This window comes from Marmota monax, unplaced genomic scaffold, assembly GCF_021218885.2.
Source record: "Marmota monax isolate L192 unplaced genomic scaffold, Marmota_monax_Labrador192_F-V1.1 WCK01_AAM20220418_F8-fsc00078, whole genome shotgun sequence".
In the NCBI taxonomy this organism is placed as follows: Eukaryota; Metazoa; Chordata; class Mammalia; order Rodentia; family Sciuridae; genus Marmota; species Marmota monax.
Genome location: NW_026694865.1, coordinates 8,827,390 through 8,845,271, shown reverse-complemented (window position 1 = coordinate 8,845,271; position 17,882 = coordinate 8,827,390). Strand labels below are relative to the sequence as shown.

Sequence of the window (17,882 nt, the reverse complement as noted above, 5' to 3'; positions counted from 1 at the left end):
GGGAGAGAAAAGGGAAATTGCATGGAAATGGAAGGAGACCCTCATTGTTATACAAAATTACATATAAGAGAGGTTGTGAGGGGAATAGGAAAAAAAACAAGGAGAGAAATGAATTACAGTAGATGGGGTAGAGAGAGAAGATGGGAGGGGAGGGGAGGGGGCATAGTAGAGGATAGGAAAGGTAGCAGAATACAACAGTTACTAATATGGCATTATGTAAAAATGTGGATGTGTAACCGATGTGATTCTGCAATCTGTATTTGGGGTAAAAATGGGAGTTCATAAGCCACTTGAATCTAATGTATGAAATATGATATGTCAAGAGCTTTGTAATGTTTTGAACAACCAATAAAAAAATAAATAATAAATAAATAAATAAATAAATAAGAAGCTATGACAACCTAGCAAGTGCAGAGCCAATGCTCAAATCTTCTGAGGCTCAATGGTGTGTTAATAACACCACACACTCTTCGAAACAGCAAAGCAGAAAGAGTATAGGATTTCAATTCAGATGGTAAATATACTTTCTTGGGATTGGGGTTGGGGGCGGTGGGGTTAGATGCCAAGCAGGAATCAGACATAACACTGACAGACCTATATATTTGTAGGTTCCACTACTGTCTCTGCATTTTAAAAGAGATGTGAAAAAAATCCAAAATAAAAAGGGTAACCAAAATTTGTACAAAATTTGTATAATTCCTTTGGTTACCAAAGGAATTATAAGCCAAAAGTAGGATACAGGCAAGGAACTATCAGGAACACTACCAGAAGAAAGAGTGCTGCAGGGGGAAACTTGGCAGGAGATGGCACTACAAATAGGTCTTTTTGTTATGATTTAAAAATTTACCCTTTTCTTAAAAGACAGAAATTTACAAGTTCTGCTTTAGAACTATTCAAAACCAAGCAGATCTTTAAATTTAATCCCTCTCACAAATATGAAGACTTCAGTCTCAAAAGATGAGGCAATTTGTCCAAGGTTATACAACTTCTTTGTGGCAGTACTAAGAATAGAACCTATGACTCCTAACTCCCTGGTCAAAGATCTTAATATAAAACAGAGATTAATTCAAAGCTATGATTAAAAACAAAAAGTAATGAACAAAAATTCCATTTCCTAATCCATGAAACTAAATTTGCATATTGTAAAACAGTGGGGGGGGAGGAATATATAGTGCTATGTACTTATTTTTATTTAGGATTTCTATCATTTATAACACTGCATTCATTTGAGAGTATATCAAGATGTTAAAATACATTCATTTTTCAAGGAAGTGAGCTAAAGTAAATTATTGAAGTCTTTTAAACCATGAATCAAATTATTTTAATGACTCATGTTTTAGTAAATACTGAAGAAAACAGTGAAAAATACATTCATTTCAAATGAATCTTGCTATTCATACCAAATTATCCAATCCAGACTACTGTTAACAGAAGGTCGCAGTGACTGCTGGGAGAAGAGGTTGGAGGAAAAGGGAACAGTATAGACTCTTACTTTTTCCATTTCCCTATTGAAACAGGAAGTCTTGGTGGAAGAAGAAGGAAAGCTACAATGTCACCACTGAACTTTCTCCTTTTCAACACATCATAGGGATCTTATGATATTGAGTAATGCAGAGGAGCTTTCTAGCAGAATGGTTACCAAAGTATTAACTCTCAGCTCTATTTCTAAAAATGGAGTGAATTTTTAATTAATGATGGTATTTAAATATGTGAAAAGTGTTTTCCAGCTTAAACTTTTAAGCACTTCTTTAACTAACAGTATACTATTCTATGGTATTGAACTCTTTATTGTTGTTTATTTGCTACAGGAGAAGCTAATGAGAAAGGTGGCCTCCATTATACAAAGCATTTGCCTGGAGAAAAGGATTACGTTTAAAAACTCTCTCTACAGGCTTAGAAATATGTAATACTAAGGTTTTTTTTAATATGTTAATGCAAAGAAAAAAATATATTTTTCTTTCATTCTCAAGCTGTCTTACTCTAGCGTTAAGACGATGTAATATTAGATTTGGATTCACAAATACCAGCATGAACCTATGAACTATCTTGTCATACTTTATGACTGTGAAGTATTCACCATTACCAAGTGAAGAACACAAATGAAAAATAAATATATTTCTTGACTACCATTTCTCATTATGAATGCAAAGGCAGTGGCAGTACCACTTACTAAGAAAGAGCTTGGACTGCTTAGGCCTAGTTCAACTCACAGAAGTTTAAATCCAAAAGAGAAGAAGACTTGGTCCAACTCTTTCATTTATAGATAAGAAACAACTAGACGGGCTGGGGATATAGCTCAGTTGGTAGATTGCTTGCTTCACATGTACAAAGCCCCGGGTTCAATACCCAGCACCACAAAAAATAAAAAGAAAAAAGAAAGAAAAGAAAAGAACAAGTAGTCACTGGTCGGTGACTTGTCAAAAAACACGTAACTGGGCAATACCAGAGTTGAAGAATTAGAAGGTAGGTTTCCTCATTCCTGGCACTGGTCTCGTGCATATTCTCCTTCCTTATGCTGCTGTGCTCCAAAAATACAGGCTGAACATCCTTAAACCAAAATTTGAAATCCAAAAGCCTCCAAAATTCCAACACTTGAGGGCTGAGACGATGCCACAGGCAGAAAATTCCACTCCTGACCTCATGTGACATCAAAGTCAAAACATGGGTATATTAAAAATACTATTTAAAAATTTCATTCAGACTATATGTCTAAGGTATATATGAAATACAAATGAATTTTGTGTTTAGACTTGAGGCCCATCCCCAAGAAATCTCATTATATATATATACAAATATTCCAAAAATCTGAAAAAAAAAATCCTAATTACAAAACAATTCCAGTCCCAAACATTTTAAATGGGGGATACTTTACCAGCCACTGGCAGTGGAGGGGGAAGTAACAAGGATAGGGTAAAGGACAATACAATAAACAGTATAGGCAGAGCCTGCCTTACAGAGCTACAAAGTGAATGCACACCACCTGGACCTATTCCTGGTCACAACAGCCACCCTTGCATCCAACACATCACAGTCTCTAGCTTATTCCACAAGCCCAAGGGACGGAAGAGCCATAGAGTTCTGAAAGGAGAATTTTCTTGCTCCTCCACAGTAAAATCACTTTGAAAAATCAAACTAACAAAGATTCTACATTGCACCAATACTATTTAAAACAAATTGCAAAAGACCTAGATTTCAACATACCTTTTCAAATATATGTTATTCTTAAAACAATTATATCCTGGACACACCTCAAATAGCTAAAGGCTGTGCATTTTATCTCCTGGTACCAGCTTGTGGGCAACAAAAACCTAGATAAACCTTCCTATCTGCATAAGCAGCACTTGCCCATCAGGCACTTTTCTAAACCACTGAAAATCTAACTTACAAAGCAGCTCGTAAATAATATAAGTATTAAGTTAAATTCAAATACAAATAGGTTATTTAAGAAATTTCAGGGATAATAAATGTTTAGATTTGTACTGTTAGCTCTACAACTATTGAATATAAAACCCCAGAAATCTGTAGTTAAAAGAAACAGACTTGTGAAAATAAAAAAGAACAAATAAAGCTGTTTCCATCACTACTATCAGTAATATTAACAATTACAAAGGATTTTCACTTCATTTATATTACAGTGTTACATATCCATTTTATAGGTTAGGAAACTGAGGCTTACAGAGTTAAAATGTGTTGCCTGAGTTACCCCAATAAATAATCAAGGCCTCATTTTTCTACAACAGGAAGAGTTTTTAAAAGAGCATTCTGCCTAAATCATTTTTAACAATACAGCGGAATCATTTGGCATTAATTTTTTTATTATTTAAGGATAAAATAAAAAGAAAATAGCAGGGGTTTTGGTTATTTGGTTTGGGTGCTTTTGCTTGTTTGTTTTTTTGTTTTTTGGGTTTTTTTTTAGTTTTTTGCTTCTACAATTTTAATAGCAGCATCTGGAGTGTACATCTGATTCTAGACATTTCAAAAATTTGCTCCATCCTTCTCACTCTGCAATGTTTCCCTGAATATGGATTTCACTGTGAATGCTATATGTGTATGAATGTATACACAGCACAATCTTTCAAGTTATGGTAACACAATATTTACTTCCTGAGATCATCCAAGAAAAGATTATGAATTTTTTACTGAGATGATACCCTTTAGTAACTTTTAAAGACATCTGTTTCTTTCAGGTTAGATATTTCATAATATATACTTCCTCTAAATCCATTCTTCACTTCTTACTAAGATGTCCAGCTTGCCTATAATTGCAAAAGACATTCTATATTCCCATTAGACCAGGGTTTCCCAATTTACATTTGAGGCTGAATAATTCTTCATTACAGAGAAATGTCCCCTGTACTGCAGGATGTTCAGAAGTGTCCTTGGGGTATAACCACATGCCAGTGGCACACCTCTGCCCACAGTGTGACAACTAAAAATATCACAGATATTGCCAAATACCCTCCCTGGGGAGCAAAGTCACCCTAATTGAAAACCACTGTCTTACACTAGGCACTCCAATTAGGAAGTATCAATGTTTTACACTGGGCACTCCAATTAGGAAGTATCAATGTTTTACACTGGGCACTCCAATTAGGAAGTATCAATTTAGTGTATCTCCAAAGAAAAATAATATCAGTATATGAAAGTTCTACAGGATGAATTTTTCTTTTTCAAGACTTAAAAATTCAACCAAAAAAACTGAAAAATCAAACATGTAAACTTTATTTTGCTAATGTAAATAGTTTTCAAGTAAAACTATATAAAATGGTAAATTCTTTTTGAACCTTATTAACACCACAGTTCCCCAAATACCAACTATTTTATCAATTTTTAATTTTCCCATTTATTTGCCCTAAAACATTTAATACAAATTTCTTCACCTTATTTTCAAAGAACAGAAATAACCCAACACAGACATTTGCCTTTATATTTTAAGAGGAACTACAGCTATTAAGACAATATATTGAGAAATAACTGTAAAAATTCATGATTTCTCACTTTCTTTATAACAACTACAAAAATTAAAGGTAGCAAAACTTCATAGACCCAGAGATGTGGGCTGACAGCTGAGGGAATCCCTGATTGGACACTGGACACAATATGTGAAAGAAGTGATCAGGTCTATAAGTTAATACTGATGGGGGGGGGGCGCGAACAGGATGAAAAAGAGTCTCCTTTCCTAGATACTACCAAGCTTGGGGTGGGTAGGAAACAATTACATAAAATCAGGATACCTTAATTTCAGTTCTAAAAAAAGTTTAAATTCTTCAGACAGTATTCTCCTCAATGTCACAGTAAAAACATTTACAGTCAGAATCACAGAATACTGACACTGGAAAGACCCTCAGATGGTACCTTGTAAAACCTCTAATTTCAAAGAAGATTTTGTATGGAAGAATTTTAGACTCTAACCATTTTATTTCTTTGTTTAAAATTCAGGGGTAATTATAGCACAATATTATTGCTTGCTAAAACTGGTATAGAAGTTACATGGAACTATCATATTGTCTGGTATGATTCAAACTTTTCAAAATTTGAAAACATTTTTTTCCTGTAGTTTAAATTAAGATAATGAAACTAAGGCTCATGAGGTAAATGGCTTGTATATCACAGCACACAAACCAGCCTAGAACCAAGTGCTTTTTCAGATTTCAAATGTTTACAACCTACAAGAAAAAATTGGCATTACCATCCATATTATGAAGAAAACACTTGATTTCTGCAAAAGACACTGGGTATTTAATTCCTTAAATGTAACTTTCATTTTCCTTTCTTTTACATTATATTGGTGGGGGTTAAGCAAAGTATGTACTATTGAGTAAACCCCAGTGAACCAATCAAATGATGAGTAGTAACCTATGAAACAAATGGGGCTCCCATACAATTCAGAGCAGCACTCCTGGTTCTATAACAGCATTGCCTAATACGTGGTCCACATACATAACCATAAATTTTAGGAGCCAGGCTAAAAAACAAAGTAAAAAGAAACAAGGCAAACAAAATTTTAAATAATATATGTAATATAACCCCAATATATTCAGATATCATTAAAACACAAAATTGACATAAAAAATTAGTAATGAGTTGTTGCATCATTTTTCTTTTTCTCCCACTGGCTTAGAGAAATGCTCATATTCAAAACACAGTGTGTATTTTATACTTGGAGTACATCCCAATTCGCACTAACCATACTTCTAGTGCTGAACAGCAACTGGGCTAGGAGTTACCCTATTAAGATAGGGTATATTCGTTGAATAAATCAAAAGCACTTTCATCCATATGAGCAGTTTTTCGGATTTCCCCCCCAAAGCTGGCAAAATACCCAGCTCTCGTGTAGAGTAAGAACATATTTCCAACATCTCCAAAGCTTAACACATAATCTGTGTAAATGATTTTTTTGGAAATTGCACAAGCATACTACTCATTATCTACTTGTATAGACTTAATCTCCAGGATAAAACGTTGGCAATACATCCCTGGGCATGAAACCAAGCAGGCACCTAATTAATGATGTTGCTGATTATGACTTGAATCTCTCATGCTCTCCACACGAAACTGAAAGTCTTCTTCGTGTTGAAGAAAAAAATACACAGAGGGGAGAAAAATCACTCTCAGGAGCCGAAAGCATTAAGAGGAAGAGTCCCTATAGACATGCCTTGCTTCTTAATGACCTTCCCCTGCCAAACCCTCCCTCAAACCTTGCTATTCTGTAGAGAAAAAATCCAGTTCCCGCTTCCTAGAATGGTAAGGAAGATAACTGAGAAACATTTCTTTTTCTTTGGTGACAGCGTTCATGACCACGCTCATCCACCAGCAGACGCGGCTTTTTCTATACTGTGAAGCCAAAGGGGACCCCCGAAGTGGGCGGGGCAGCGACAGTAGGGACCGGAAAGGTGGGGACTCCAAAAGCGGGGACCAGCTCCAGTGCATCCCCCGGAGCCCGGGGTGGCGGCAGGCATAGGCCGCCTGCGACCCGCACCTGTCGCACCTGGGGCCCCTCCAGAGCCCTGTGAAGCGGAGTCTCGGGCAGCTTGGGACTAGGGCCCGGGCAGGGGCCGGAAGACGGGAGCCCGTGGCGTGGGCCCCCGTGCCCTCGCGCTTACCGCCCCAGATGCCCAGCTTCAGCTGGGACTTGTTCAGGTTCTCAACATAGTCCCCCAGGAAGCGGTTCAGCAGGTCCGCGACCACCGACTCAAGCACCATGGTAGGGCCGTAGCGGAGAGAGAAGGAGGAGCCAGAACCGCCAGGCGCAGCTGAGGGCGGCGACCCGCACCGCGAATGACAGCCCCTCCAGCGCCGGCCCGCCCTCCGCCGCGCGCGTGACTTCGCCCGTGCGCAGGCGCGCCGCCGCCGCCGCCGCCGACGCCGACGCCGCCGCCGCCGAAGCACGTGGGCCTGGCCGGACTCCTCTGCCACCGCCGCCAGGCACCCCCGAGCGGCGGGCGGAGGGATGTTCCACGCGGATCCTGTCCACCGTGCCCTAGCGGCCTGTATGAGAGTAGGACGTTGGAGAAGAAAAAGGAGCTCAAGGACCTGTACGTAACCGCTCTGCCTTAGCGCCCCTGCTGCCGACCTTGGGCCCCGCGGAGCCCACAGTACTGGCGAAAGCAGCTCCGCGTCGCTGGGCCCCGCGCTCCTGGGCCTGTGGTCCGCTCTGGGCGTGTCCCGGGCCACCACCCCTTCCTCCAAGCTTCAGGCGGAGTGAATCCACGAGGTCTTGTTCTGCTAGCTTCTGACTCTGCCGGCTGCAAGGCCTCCGCTTTTTTCTTCTTGAAAACACACTTTAATAATTTAAAGCCGGGGGAGGAGGGGCAAAACCGCACCAAATGGCAGATAGAAGGGAAACTGAATATGCGTGGAAATAAAGATCAAACGTAGTTCTTTTTTTTTTTTTTTTTTTCTGTAACTCTGGGTTGCATGTTGTTATATATCATTTTGGCCATGCTGTCATTGAATTGCTTATACTGTGGCAAGATATTCAAAGCGCAGCTGTTATACTGCGAGGACTTTCCACCCTGTAAAATGTAACCCCCCCCCCAAAAAAAAAACAGTTCTCCTTAAAGAACTGGAGGATTTCTGTCTTAAGTATATTTCAAAAAACTGTTGCAGTACAGCAAACAGAAACCTAAGACAAACAAAGATTACTTGTAGCCGCAAGCATTTATTAAATGCTTTGCTACAAGGTAGAGGTCATGTCTTAAAGACTTTGTATTGCTTTTGAACATCCTAGGCTCGTATAGGACCTAAAAGAAAAATAATTTCTCTGAAGTCCATTAGAGGTGAAAGAAAGAAAAAACGGCTACAAAGAACCATAGTACTAGCCAGTACTATGAGCATCTCCCTCTATCTTCCACTTTGACAAAAAGCAAAACCTTCACCATTTGTTTTTCTTTGCTGACACACAGACAAAATACTAGAAGGCACTTTGGACTTCCATCTTTCATGTACAATCTATTAACAGCCTGTCTATTGTGCTTTTGCCATATTTTCTAAATTCTTGTATTCCCCATGAGCTGTACAGTTAACCTACTAAATGGCCTCCAGTTTTGCCTTTCTCCAGTCTTTTCTGACTGAATTTCTCCATCACAGGTAAACTCAAATTAGTCACCTACTCAAAAATCTCCAATAAAGTGTTTAGGACACACTATTCAATCTATCCCCAAATTCTTTCTAATCATACTCCCTAATAATCCCTCCCCCCTTGTACATTCACATTTACTGTACACTGAGGCAAATGTAAAGAAAAATATACTCTTGTTCAGATAAGGCGTGTACCATAAAAAAGAAACCAATGCAAGGATGTATGAACAACAGTGAAAGACAATATGAAAGCCAGCACAGGCAGCATGGCATGGTCAAGGAAGTGAAAAAGAAAACATAATCTTGTGGGAGAAGTGAGCAATGCTAATGCCTTTTATATTAATCCCTTACACTTCTATATTACTTCACAGTTTTGAGAGAATAACATATAAGTGTGCTCTTATATGCTTCATTCCATTTCACTATGTTTTTAGTTAAAACTTTTATATTATTAGGGCAAGGTGGGCATTGTTCCCATTATGAACAAAAATTAAGCTCAGGAATGTTAAATGAGTTACCCAAAATACACAGCAAGTATTGATTTCCTTACCTTCCCTAAAGCACTGCCACCCTTCCCTCTGTCAATAATTATTCAGTTTAATCATTACCAGGCTATTAGTAATTCTCAGAGATTTTGAAGGCAAAAGGCAGAGTAAAAATTCTCAAGGTGGAATAGTCAGCTCAAAAATTTTAGTACAAATATATGTTATTATCAAATAGTACAAACAAACTTTACCATATAGCTTTTAAATTTTAACATTTTCCATTTTGGGCTTGTTTTTGATAAATTTGTATATGCCTGCAGAAATCACCAATTTATGGTCCCAATTTAAAACAAAACTAATGTCAAAAAACACCCCCAGCACCCTAACATACCCAAAAGAAATTTGATGCAGAGGCTAACTGAAGAAAATGAACATTCTAGTAATTATAGTTCTCACCTTCATTCTAACTTAAGAACAATGAGAAGGGGCTGGAGGTGTGGCACTATGTAGAGCACTTATCTGGCATGCATGAGGCCCTGGGTTCAGTCCCCACCACTGCAAAAAAAAAAAATGTGAAGGACAACAAAAAGGTAATTACTGCAGTGAGGAATGAACAGCGAAAGCAGATTAGTAAAATATTATTTCTGTTTTTAAAAAGTCAAAAGTAAGGGATGGTTTAAAAGTTAACTCTTAAAATATTGTTAAAAGAAATATTAACTTCTTACTAATCCACCCCATTCCCCAACCAACTCCATGGGTTTCAGAGGGAAAAAGGGGAATTTAGGAACTAAAGGAAATACTGGAGAAAGCTAGAGTACAAGACATGAGAGCATGGACTATATGAAAACTTAGGAAGGAACCGGGCATGGTGGTACCCACCTGTAATACCAGCTACTACAGGCTGAGGTAGGAGGAGGATTGCAAGTATAAGGTTAGCCTGGGCAATTTAGCAAGACCTCCTTTCAAGAAATAAAGAGGGCTGGGTATGTAGCTCAGTGATAGAGCACCCCTGGGTTCAATCCCCAGTACTGCCAAAAAAAAGAAAGAAAAGAACAACAATAAGGAGCAGGCCAGGAGTGTGTAGGAGAGGAAGGAGGAGAAGAAAAAGAAAAACAAAACTTAGAAACTAGGAGAAAGCACAAGAGTGGGTAACATAGTATGTGCACCAGAGGGAAATTTAAGGATCATCTGGTTAATCCACCCCCTTTATTGGACAAGTAGAAGCACTGAGTGCCAGGAAAACCCCCGTGTCTTGACTCCTAAGGTGTTTGTTCCAGGGCTCCAAGTTCTATATTCTATTGGGTTGGATGAGATTTATGAGTTAAAACACCAGTTATTTTATTAATTGTAAACTCCCTTCTTGTTTTCCTTAACACCCAATCTGTGTACTCTTTTTGTAAGTCTGCTTTTTTATTCTAATTTTGATTGACACATAGTAAGTGTACATTTTAATGAGGTACAAAGTGATGTTTTGATTAATACATACATTGAGAAATGATGTAATCAGGGTAATTAGCACATCCACCACCTTAAACTTTTTTTTATCAGTTTTCTTTTGTATGGTGAGTATATTCAAAGTCCTCCTCCTAGCCATTTTGAGATATGCAACGCATTAATTAGTGTTAGTTATCAGTCTTCTGTGCCATAGAACACTACAACTTGTGCTTCCTTTCTTACATTTTACTCATTCACCAATCTCTCCTAATCTCCCCCTTCCCATTAAGTCTGCTTTTAAATGTTTAGTTTTCTTTTACTCTGAAGAACCACTAGCCTCAATGATGTGTAATCTATTTATGTTCACTTCACAGAATTGTTTTTCATCTCCATTACTGGATGTTCCTATGGCTACACCTGTAAGCTCAGAACAACCACAGTCTTCCTCTGAGTAGATTTGTGTGTTCCAGGCACTTGGCCTGACCTTATTACACCATCCTCCCGAGTACTGGTAGCTTCATGCTGTTAAGTGAAACATAAGGCTTAATGTGGTCAAAGAGGACCAGGAACATGAGGGCACATCTCTGCTGTTTTCAGGAAATGTTGTACAGGAAATGCTTACTTAAGGAATAAGTGAAGAAGGTGAATTGTTAAAAAAAAAAAATGCAAATCTTCTTTGCTTGGCTGGGCAGAGAAATGTTTTTAATGGAATCTTTGTGTGAATCAGCTAATCCCTGGCTAAGCAAATGTGTATAATAATAATATTATAAATAGCAGCTGTTAGCCAGTACTTGCTACCCATCAAGCATTTTCATACCTTTTGAGCCCTCATAACAGTCTTATGTGTATATATTACTACTCCATTTTATAACTTGGACTCAAACAGATTATGAACTTGATTAACAATTTATCCAACTCAGACGGTAAACTATGATTTGTGTTCATCATTTTAATCAAAGACACTGTGCTCTTACAGAACTAACAGTATTTTGTCTCTTGAGGAAAGTTGAGTCAGAACACATACACATGGCCTTGAAGCATATAATTTGATAAATCTCCCACGGATTTTTCCCTGACCCAAGAATTTTGACCAGGAATAGAAGTGATATCAAGACAAAGAAGTAGTTAGCCAATGGCATGAAAAACCCAGGGACCTTCCAATTTTGCCTCCCAGATTAAATATATAATGTTCAATAGTCTCTTCTCATATCTGCCTTAGCTATTTGGAATTCAAGTATTTTATCTTCATCATTTCACTCCTCTTCTGATGAATGTACATAACTGATATGATCTGGTGCAGCCTGGATCCACCTGCCCAGTTTGGTGGCTAGAACCCAGGGTGCATTCAATAAATACTGCTTTTAATGAATGAATGAACTAATGAACATTTTTTTCTACAATAATAAGTATATCTGACATTGTGAAGGACAGGCTTTATGTCAAACCCTTCATATGCATTATTTCATGTTTGTGACAAGGCTACAGGTAAATGTTTGACGCTTGAGCTTAGGTTAAGTAACCCGCTCATAGTGACCTATCATTCTGGAATCAAAATCAGATATGGTTTCAGACCCAATTTTCTTGGCCGCTATACAATGTTCCCGCTGTCTTCATCATTAATAATCTCTGCTTTTATGCATTTAGCAGTTTGTCATGTTCCTGGCATGGTGCATAGTACTTTTTATTATTGTATGAATTTAACCTCCAAAATAATGCATTTACTATCCATTAGTAGGTATTATTTATTTCTTCCATCTCCCACCACTTTGTGACCATAGACAAATTATTTTGTCTCTGAAACTCAGTTTTTCATCTATAAAACAAGGATGATCAGAAGTTACAGGGTTTCTATGACAATTCTATGTAAATTATCTAGTACAGTGCTTGTATGTGCTGGAAACAAAATACACATGCCCTACCCTAAGTCCCCTTTGCATGAATTCAGTTTACTTCATACAATACTATTTTGAGAAAAAATTTGCAAGGCAGTATCTTAGAAATATTATACAGCCAGACCCTAAACAAAGTGCCTCAGATCTCTTTCAGCCCAAGCTATCTGCTCTCTTACAGAATAGGCACAAGTTAAAGGATGATTCCAATGGTCCATATATTTGGCAGTATATTTTTCTAATCCAAGATCAACACACATGGTTTAAGAAATAGGTTTTGGTTTTTCAAAATTGAAGTATTATATTATACAGTAAAGTGTCTAATCTCAAGTATACACTAGAAGATTACACAAGGATACACCCCTGTAACCCCACCCAGGTCAAGATATGGAATGTTTCCATATCTTCCCCCTAAAATCAGAGTGATTTAAAATCAACAAAGATCATCTAAAACCAGAACTGAAAACCGAAAAACAAATAAAGAACTTAGAAACCTGGGCAACGGGATGGTTGGATTTGGAAAAGGGTATTAGGTAAGAGTAAGACAAACCCCACGTTGGTCTTCTTTTGAAAAGTGGATGTAGGGAGCTTCTATGCATTCACGTTCATTTTGTCCATTGAGCCTCACAATAATTCTGCGATATAGTCAAGACTTAATCCTTTTGAGCATCGTGAGAAAACGAACTTGTTCAGGGTTGCCGAGAATACCGTCACCCCAAGCAGAAGAAAGAACTGACTCCAGAATATGCTTAGCAAATCCAAGCCACGTGGCAGAGGGACGGAAGAGCCTGGCATCAGGTTACCAGGCAGCTTCGCTCCACCGCGGGTATAAAGGCTCAGACCAGCTGTCCTTGAACACGGGTGCTGAACTCCGCCGCGGGAGCTTTGAATTTCTCTGAGGCTACCTGACTCTCCGAGTGGGTGCCCCAGGCAGAACCTTGCAGGAACCATCTGACCCTGAACTCCAGGTACATGAGGGGGACCCAGCGGCGTGCTTAATTCCACTCGGGGGCGGGGAAGCGGTTTCCTGAGGATTTGGGCTTTTAAAAGAGGAGAACAGACTACAGTTTCCTGAAGGGGATAAAAACTATATTAATTATAGCTGATGATTGGAGTGCAATAGTTCCTTAAGGATTCAGGAAACGAATGTACAGAGCAAAGCACCTCTTGGCACCAAGGACGGAGCGACCAAAGTTAGAAGCTAACATTTTTGAGAATTTCTGTCTTGCGTTAGGCAAGAGCAGAGGAAGAATAAAGCAACAAGCTCCTTAAGTGTATTTGACAACGGATTTGAGATGGGACAGGGAAAATAATTGTTTTTCAATCAATCACTGAAAAATAGTTTGCATTAGGGAGAGAGATGCAATTTGTCTTGTGTGGCGATAGGCTGGGCAAAACACCCTTTAGTAGAAAAACCGCGACAGAAATTGCGGCACTCTGCGGGGCTCGCTGTCAATTGACGTGCATTTGTGCGTTGCAGGTTATCTCTAGCACCGGGTCAAGGGGATAGGCACCTGCCACCAGATGTGGTGTCTGGAGAGGCTACTGCGCAGCAGGGAGGGGCTTCTCCTGAGTAGGGCCCGGCGTTCCAGGGCCCGCTCGCCCACCGCGTGTGCCAACGTGCTCACTCCCGACCGTATCCCGGAGTTCTGCATCCCACCGCGACTTGCGCCCAACCTGGCCTTGGCTACACTCCGGAATTCTTGGGGTGAAGATACAGCGATTGACGACGGCGCTGGCCTCACGGACTGGGACCCGCGCTCACAGGCCGCGCTCTCGCTGCCTCACTTGCCCCGCGCGCTCACCGCCTACGGCTTCTGCACGCTACTGGAGAGCCCGCACACGCGCCGCAAGGAGTCGCTCTTTCTCGGGGATCTCGGAGCCGCGGAGCTCCAGCGGCAGCCCGCCGCCCAGCCAGTGCCCCGACCCCGGGTGCACACCTACGGCCGCGACGAAGGAAGAGACGTCCCCGGCTTGCTCCTGCGAGCCCAGAACGCAGCTCCCGCCGCGGCACCTGTCTGTCCTTGTCCGCCCCGGGACGCTATCTGCCCGAGGCCCTGCGGTCGCCGCCTCCTGCGAGCACCCAACATGCTGCTGAGCCGTGCGTTACAGGTTCGGAGGAGTCGCGGCTTGGCTCGCGCCCGCTCAGTCTCCAACCGGAACGAAGACGAGGAGGGCGGCGCCACCTCTCAGTCCACAGCTCTGGCCCCCGTGTGCCAGTCGCCGGCTCCGGGCCCACGGCCCAAGCTCCTAGAGGCCGAGGGCAATGTAGCTCTGGACTGCGCTGGCTGTGTCCTGCGCCTGGCAGCCGAGTACTGCCTGGATAGTGGGCGCCTCCGCATCAGGCTGCTGCGTGCCGAGGGCCTGGCGGGAGGTACCCCCGAGCCACGTGCGGTTGGTTGCCGCATCAGCCTAATCCTGCAGCCGCTGGGCGCCACGGCGCTCAAGCAGAGCAGCTCGGTGCTGCGACGGAGCCGCAAGTTCTCCATAGACCAGGACTTCTGCTTTGAAGGGCTCACGGAAGACCAGGTGCGCAGCCTGACAGTGCGCGTCAAGGCAGAGAACAAGGGCCGCGGCCTGCAGCGGAGCCGCTTGCTTGGCCAGGGCGAGCTGCTGCTGGGCTCCCTCCTGCTCTTCTGAGCCCCTCCCTCGTGCGAGTTTGTCATGTTGGGGACTCTTGGACACTGACAGCAGCTTTGTACAAAATAAATGTGTATCTGTTTTTCTAATTAGGCCTTCGTTTCAGTCCACTATTGTCAGAGATGATATCGGATTGACTTTCACAGTAAAGGAAGTTTTTTTTTTTTTTTTTTTTTTTGGTGTAGTTTGATGTCTTGATAATTCTTTTCACCAAATGGAATGATGTTCTTCACTTTCCCAGTGATATACCCCAATTGCATCTCCTAAATATCACACACTTCTGTTGGGAAGTGCAGTGTTAGGTTTTTCTCATTTTAAAATTTGTTCATTGCACTACATCCATTGAGACCATCTTATGGATGTAGTGAAATGAGCAAATTTAGTAAACAGTTCTAAAGCACTGTTTAAAACTCTGGATATGAAAATGAGGCCAAGAAAGATAAAATGGTGTTTCCATGGTTAACAGTGAATTACCTGGAACACCAATCTGATACACTTAACTACCCAGCTTGCTGGAGAAAATGAAACCATTTTAATATTCTAAGTTTAAGTAATAATCATAATAGTTTTACAAGCATTAACTTACTTAATTCCTGAAGGAAAAAAAAAACTCTAAATAGTAGGTACTGCTATCCCCGTTTTACAGATGAGGATATTAAGGCATAGAATGAAGAACAGAGTCAGGGTTTGAAGTTAGACTTTCAGTATCTCACCCATTACTCTCATATAAGTAACACCATAGTAACTAAAGTGCTGATCTCGTTAAAGAGGGGATTCAGCAACCTCTCTAAGATTGTTGACTCTGAGGTTGGTGTCTCCTCACATTCCTCATCCTCTTCTGGAAAAGTAAATTAGTTGAAATGGGTCATGAATTAACTCATGCATTAAACATTAAGCACTGAGATGGGCTGCTATGCCTGAGGCTTTGAAGAGAATTGGACTCATAACCACAAAAACTGGTGCCTCTCTTACTGGCTGGCACCAGCTGAACTAATCTGCCAGAACAAACAGTCTGGAGTGGATGTATAACAGTGTTCTACCTCTGGCTTCTGATAATAATAGATTTACTATGTTTTAAAGGATGCTTTATTCTTCATACTTCATATTCATCAAGTATATTTATTCCTCTCTAATGCATATAAGAGGAAAATGTATTCTAAATGAGAGTTGAAAACATTAAAATATGTGGTGTGGTGTTAACTATCACTACATTATCATTCTGGATTCAGAAATGGTTTCTGTTTTTGTCAAATTTATTGACAGTTTTAACCACCAGTGCTCATGAAAAATGCTAAAAAGATCCTCAGTTTCAATCACAACTCAAGTATAAACCAAAGGTGAATTATGGTGATAGTTATTTACAAGATGATTATTGAACCATCATGTATAACTGTGAATTCATTGACTCTATCAAACTCAATCACATCCAGAAGCTTGCAGTCATTGGCCAAATGAGTGATGACATCCTAGTAGTTCACATCTAATTTGTGCTCTTTTACCTACTCAAAGCCACTATTTACTTGACCTTTAGGCCAATAGTTAATTTTTAAATGTATAATTTTCTTCATGACTTTAGAATTTGGATAGGGTAACTAATACTGAGATCACATATATCATGCTCTAAAACCATTTATCTATGTGTAAGTTGTGGGGTTCTCTTTATCTTTTTGTTAATTTTTTTTAAAAGATTGAATTGATTATTTAAATAGCAAACCATTATTCTAGAAAATGGTACAATCACTATTGTCACTAGATGATACATATATATGTCATTTTATGAAGCAGATTTCTCCAAGTAGGTGAATCAACACATTTCATGAATCTAAAATTTCCATAAAACAATAGTGGTGATTTCCAAACCGAATCGCCATTAATGCCAAGTTATGTCAGGTCAAATTGTCCAATCCAAAATATTTTTAAAAGATTGAAGTAGAATAATAGATCATAAAATCATGGAATTTCAGAGTTGAAAATAGCGTTAAGAATAATTTTGTGCAAATATATAATAAAAGTATATCAAGATGGCATATTTTTTATTTTGCCCCAAGTCACACAATAACTAAAAGAGCTGGAACCAGAACCAATTCTAGTCTCATTGTTTTTAAAATCATTGGATATGGACCACGACTTCCAAGAAAAGAGAAGCATTTGTGGATAATTTTTTTCCATAAGTGAATTAATTTGAATTGTTTTTATTTAAGAAATCTTATTTATAACACCAATGTTTTATAAGAACACCAACCTTTCTGGGGGCAAATTTGGTTTACACTTGCTGCCCTCTAGTGGAACCCTCACGAATTTTGTCAGTGGCTCTATGGCCTTAGAGCATCTCAACTGAGAAGAGAAGGTGTGGAAAAACAGATTTTAAAAAATAAGAGAAAAACTTTCCTACTATACCCAGGGCATTTGTTCCAGAAGCCCACAGACACCAAAATCCATAGATGCTTAAGTTCACCCCAAATACATTGTCGTCTGTAGATCTTATAATACTTAACAAATTGTAAATGATGTATAAATAGTTACTATATTGTAATGTTTAGGTAATAGTGGTGAGGAAAAACGTATGTACCTGTTTAGCACAGACATAATTTTTAAAAAGTACTTTCAATCACAGTGGGCTGAATGTGAAACCCACAGATAGGGAGGACCAACTATTATAATAAAGCTGGGAATGTGTGCCAATGGCATGTTGGTTCCTGAAGACTGTTTTAAGAGTTCTCTTGTTTCTCATTAGGCTTTAGTACCCATATCTCCACAAATGATATGGCATAATCTTCCCTCTTTGTAGTTTAAATGTCAGAATATATTTAAAGAAAACCCCTACATAACAACTAGGGGATATGTCAATTGAAAT

At 39.7% G+C, this 17,882-nt stretch overlaps 2 protein-coding genes across 3 annotated transcripts in view; one reads left to right on the top strand and one right to left on the bottom strand.

The window, feature by feature from the left end:
* Positions 1-7,290, bottom strand: part of LOC124080583 (intermembrane lipid transfer protein VPS13C) — a 140,760-nt gene extending 133,470 nt beyond the window's left edge. Inside the window, exon 1 of one of the 2 annotated variants that reach the window (XM_058573333.1) lies at positions 7,104-7,290. In XM_058573333.1, coding sequence (XP_058429316.1) covers positions 7,104-7,203 — 100 coding nt within the window. In that variant the 5' untranslated portion in view covers positions 7,204-7,290. The remainder of the gene's footprint in view (positions 1-7,103) is intronic. The other variant, XM_046426544.2, reaches the window with a different exon arrangement.
* Positions 7,291-7,365: 75 nt separating this feature from the next.
* LOC124080645 (C2 calcium-dependent domain-containing protein 4A) lies at positions 7,366-17,050 on the top strand. The gene is made up of 2 exons (XM_046426671.2): positions 7,366-13,356; positions 13,869-17,050. The coding sequence occupies exon 2, from the start codon at positions 13,913-13,915 to the stop codon at positions 15,026-15,028; it is 1,116 nt and encodes a 371-aa protein (XP_046282627.1). The 5' UTR covers positions 7,366-13,356; positions 13,869-13,912; the 3' UTR covers positions 15,029-17,050.
* The last annotated feature ends 832 nt before the right edge of the window (positions 17,051-17,882 follow it).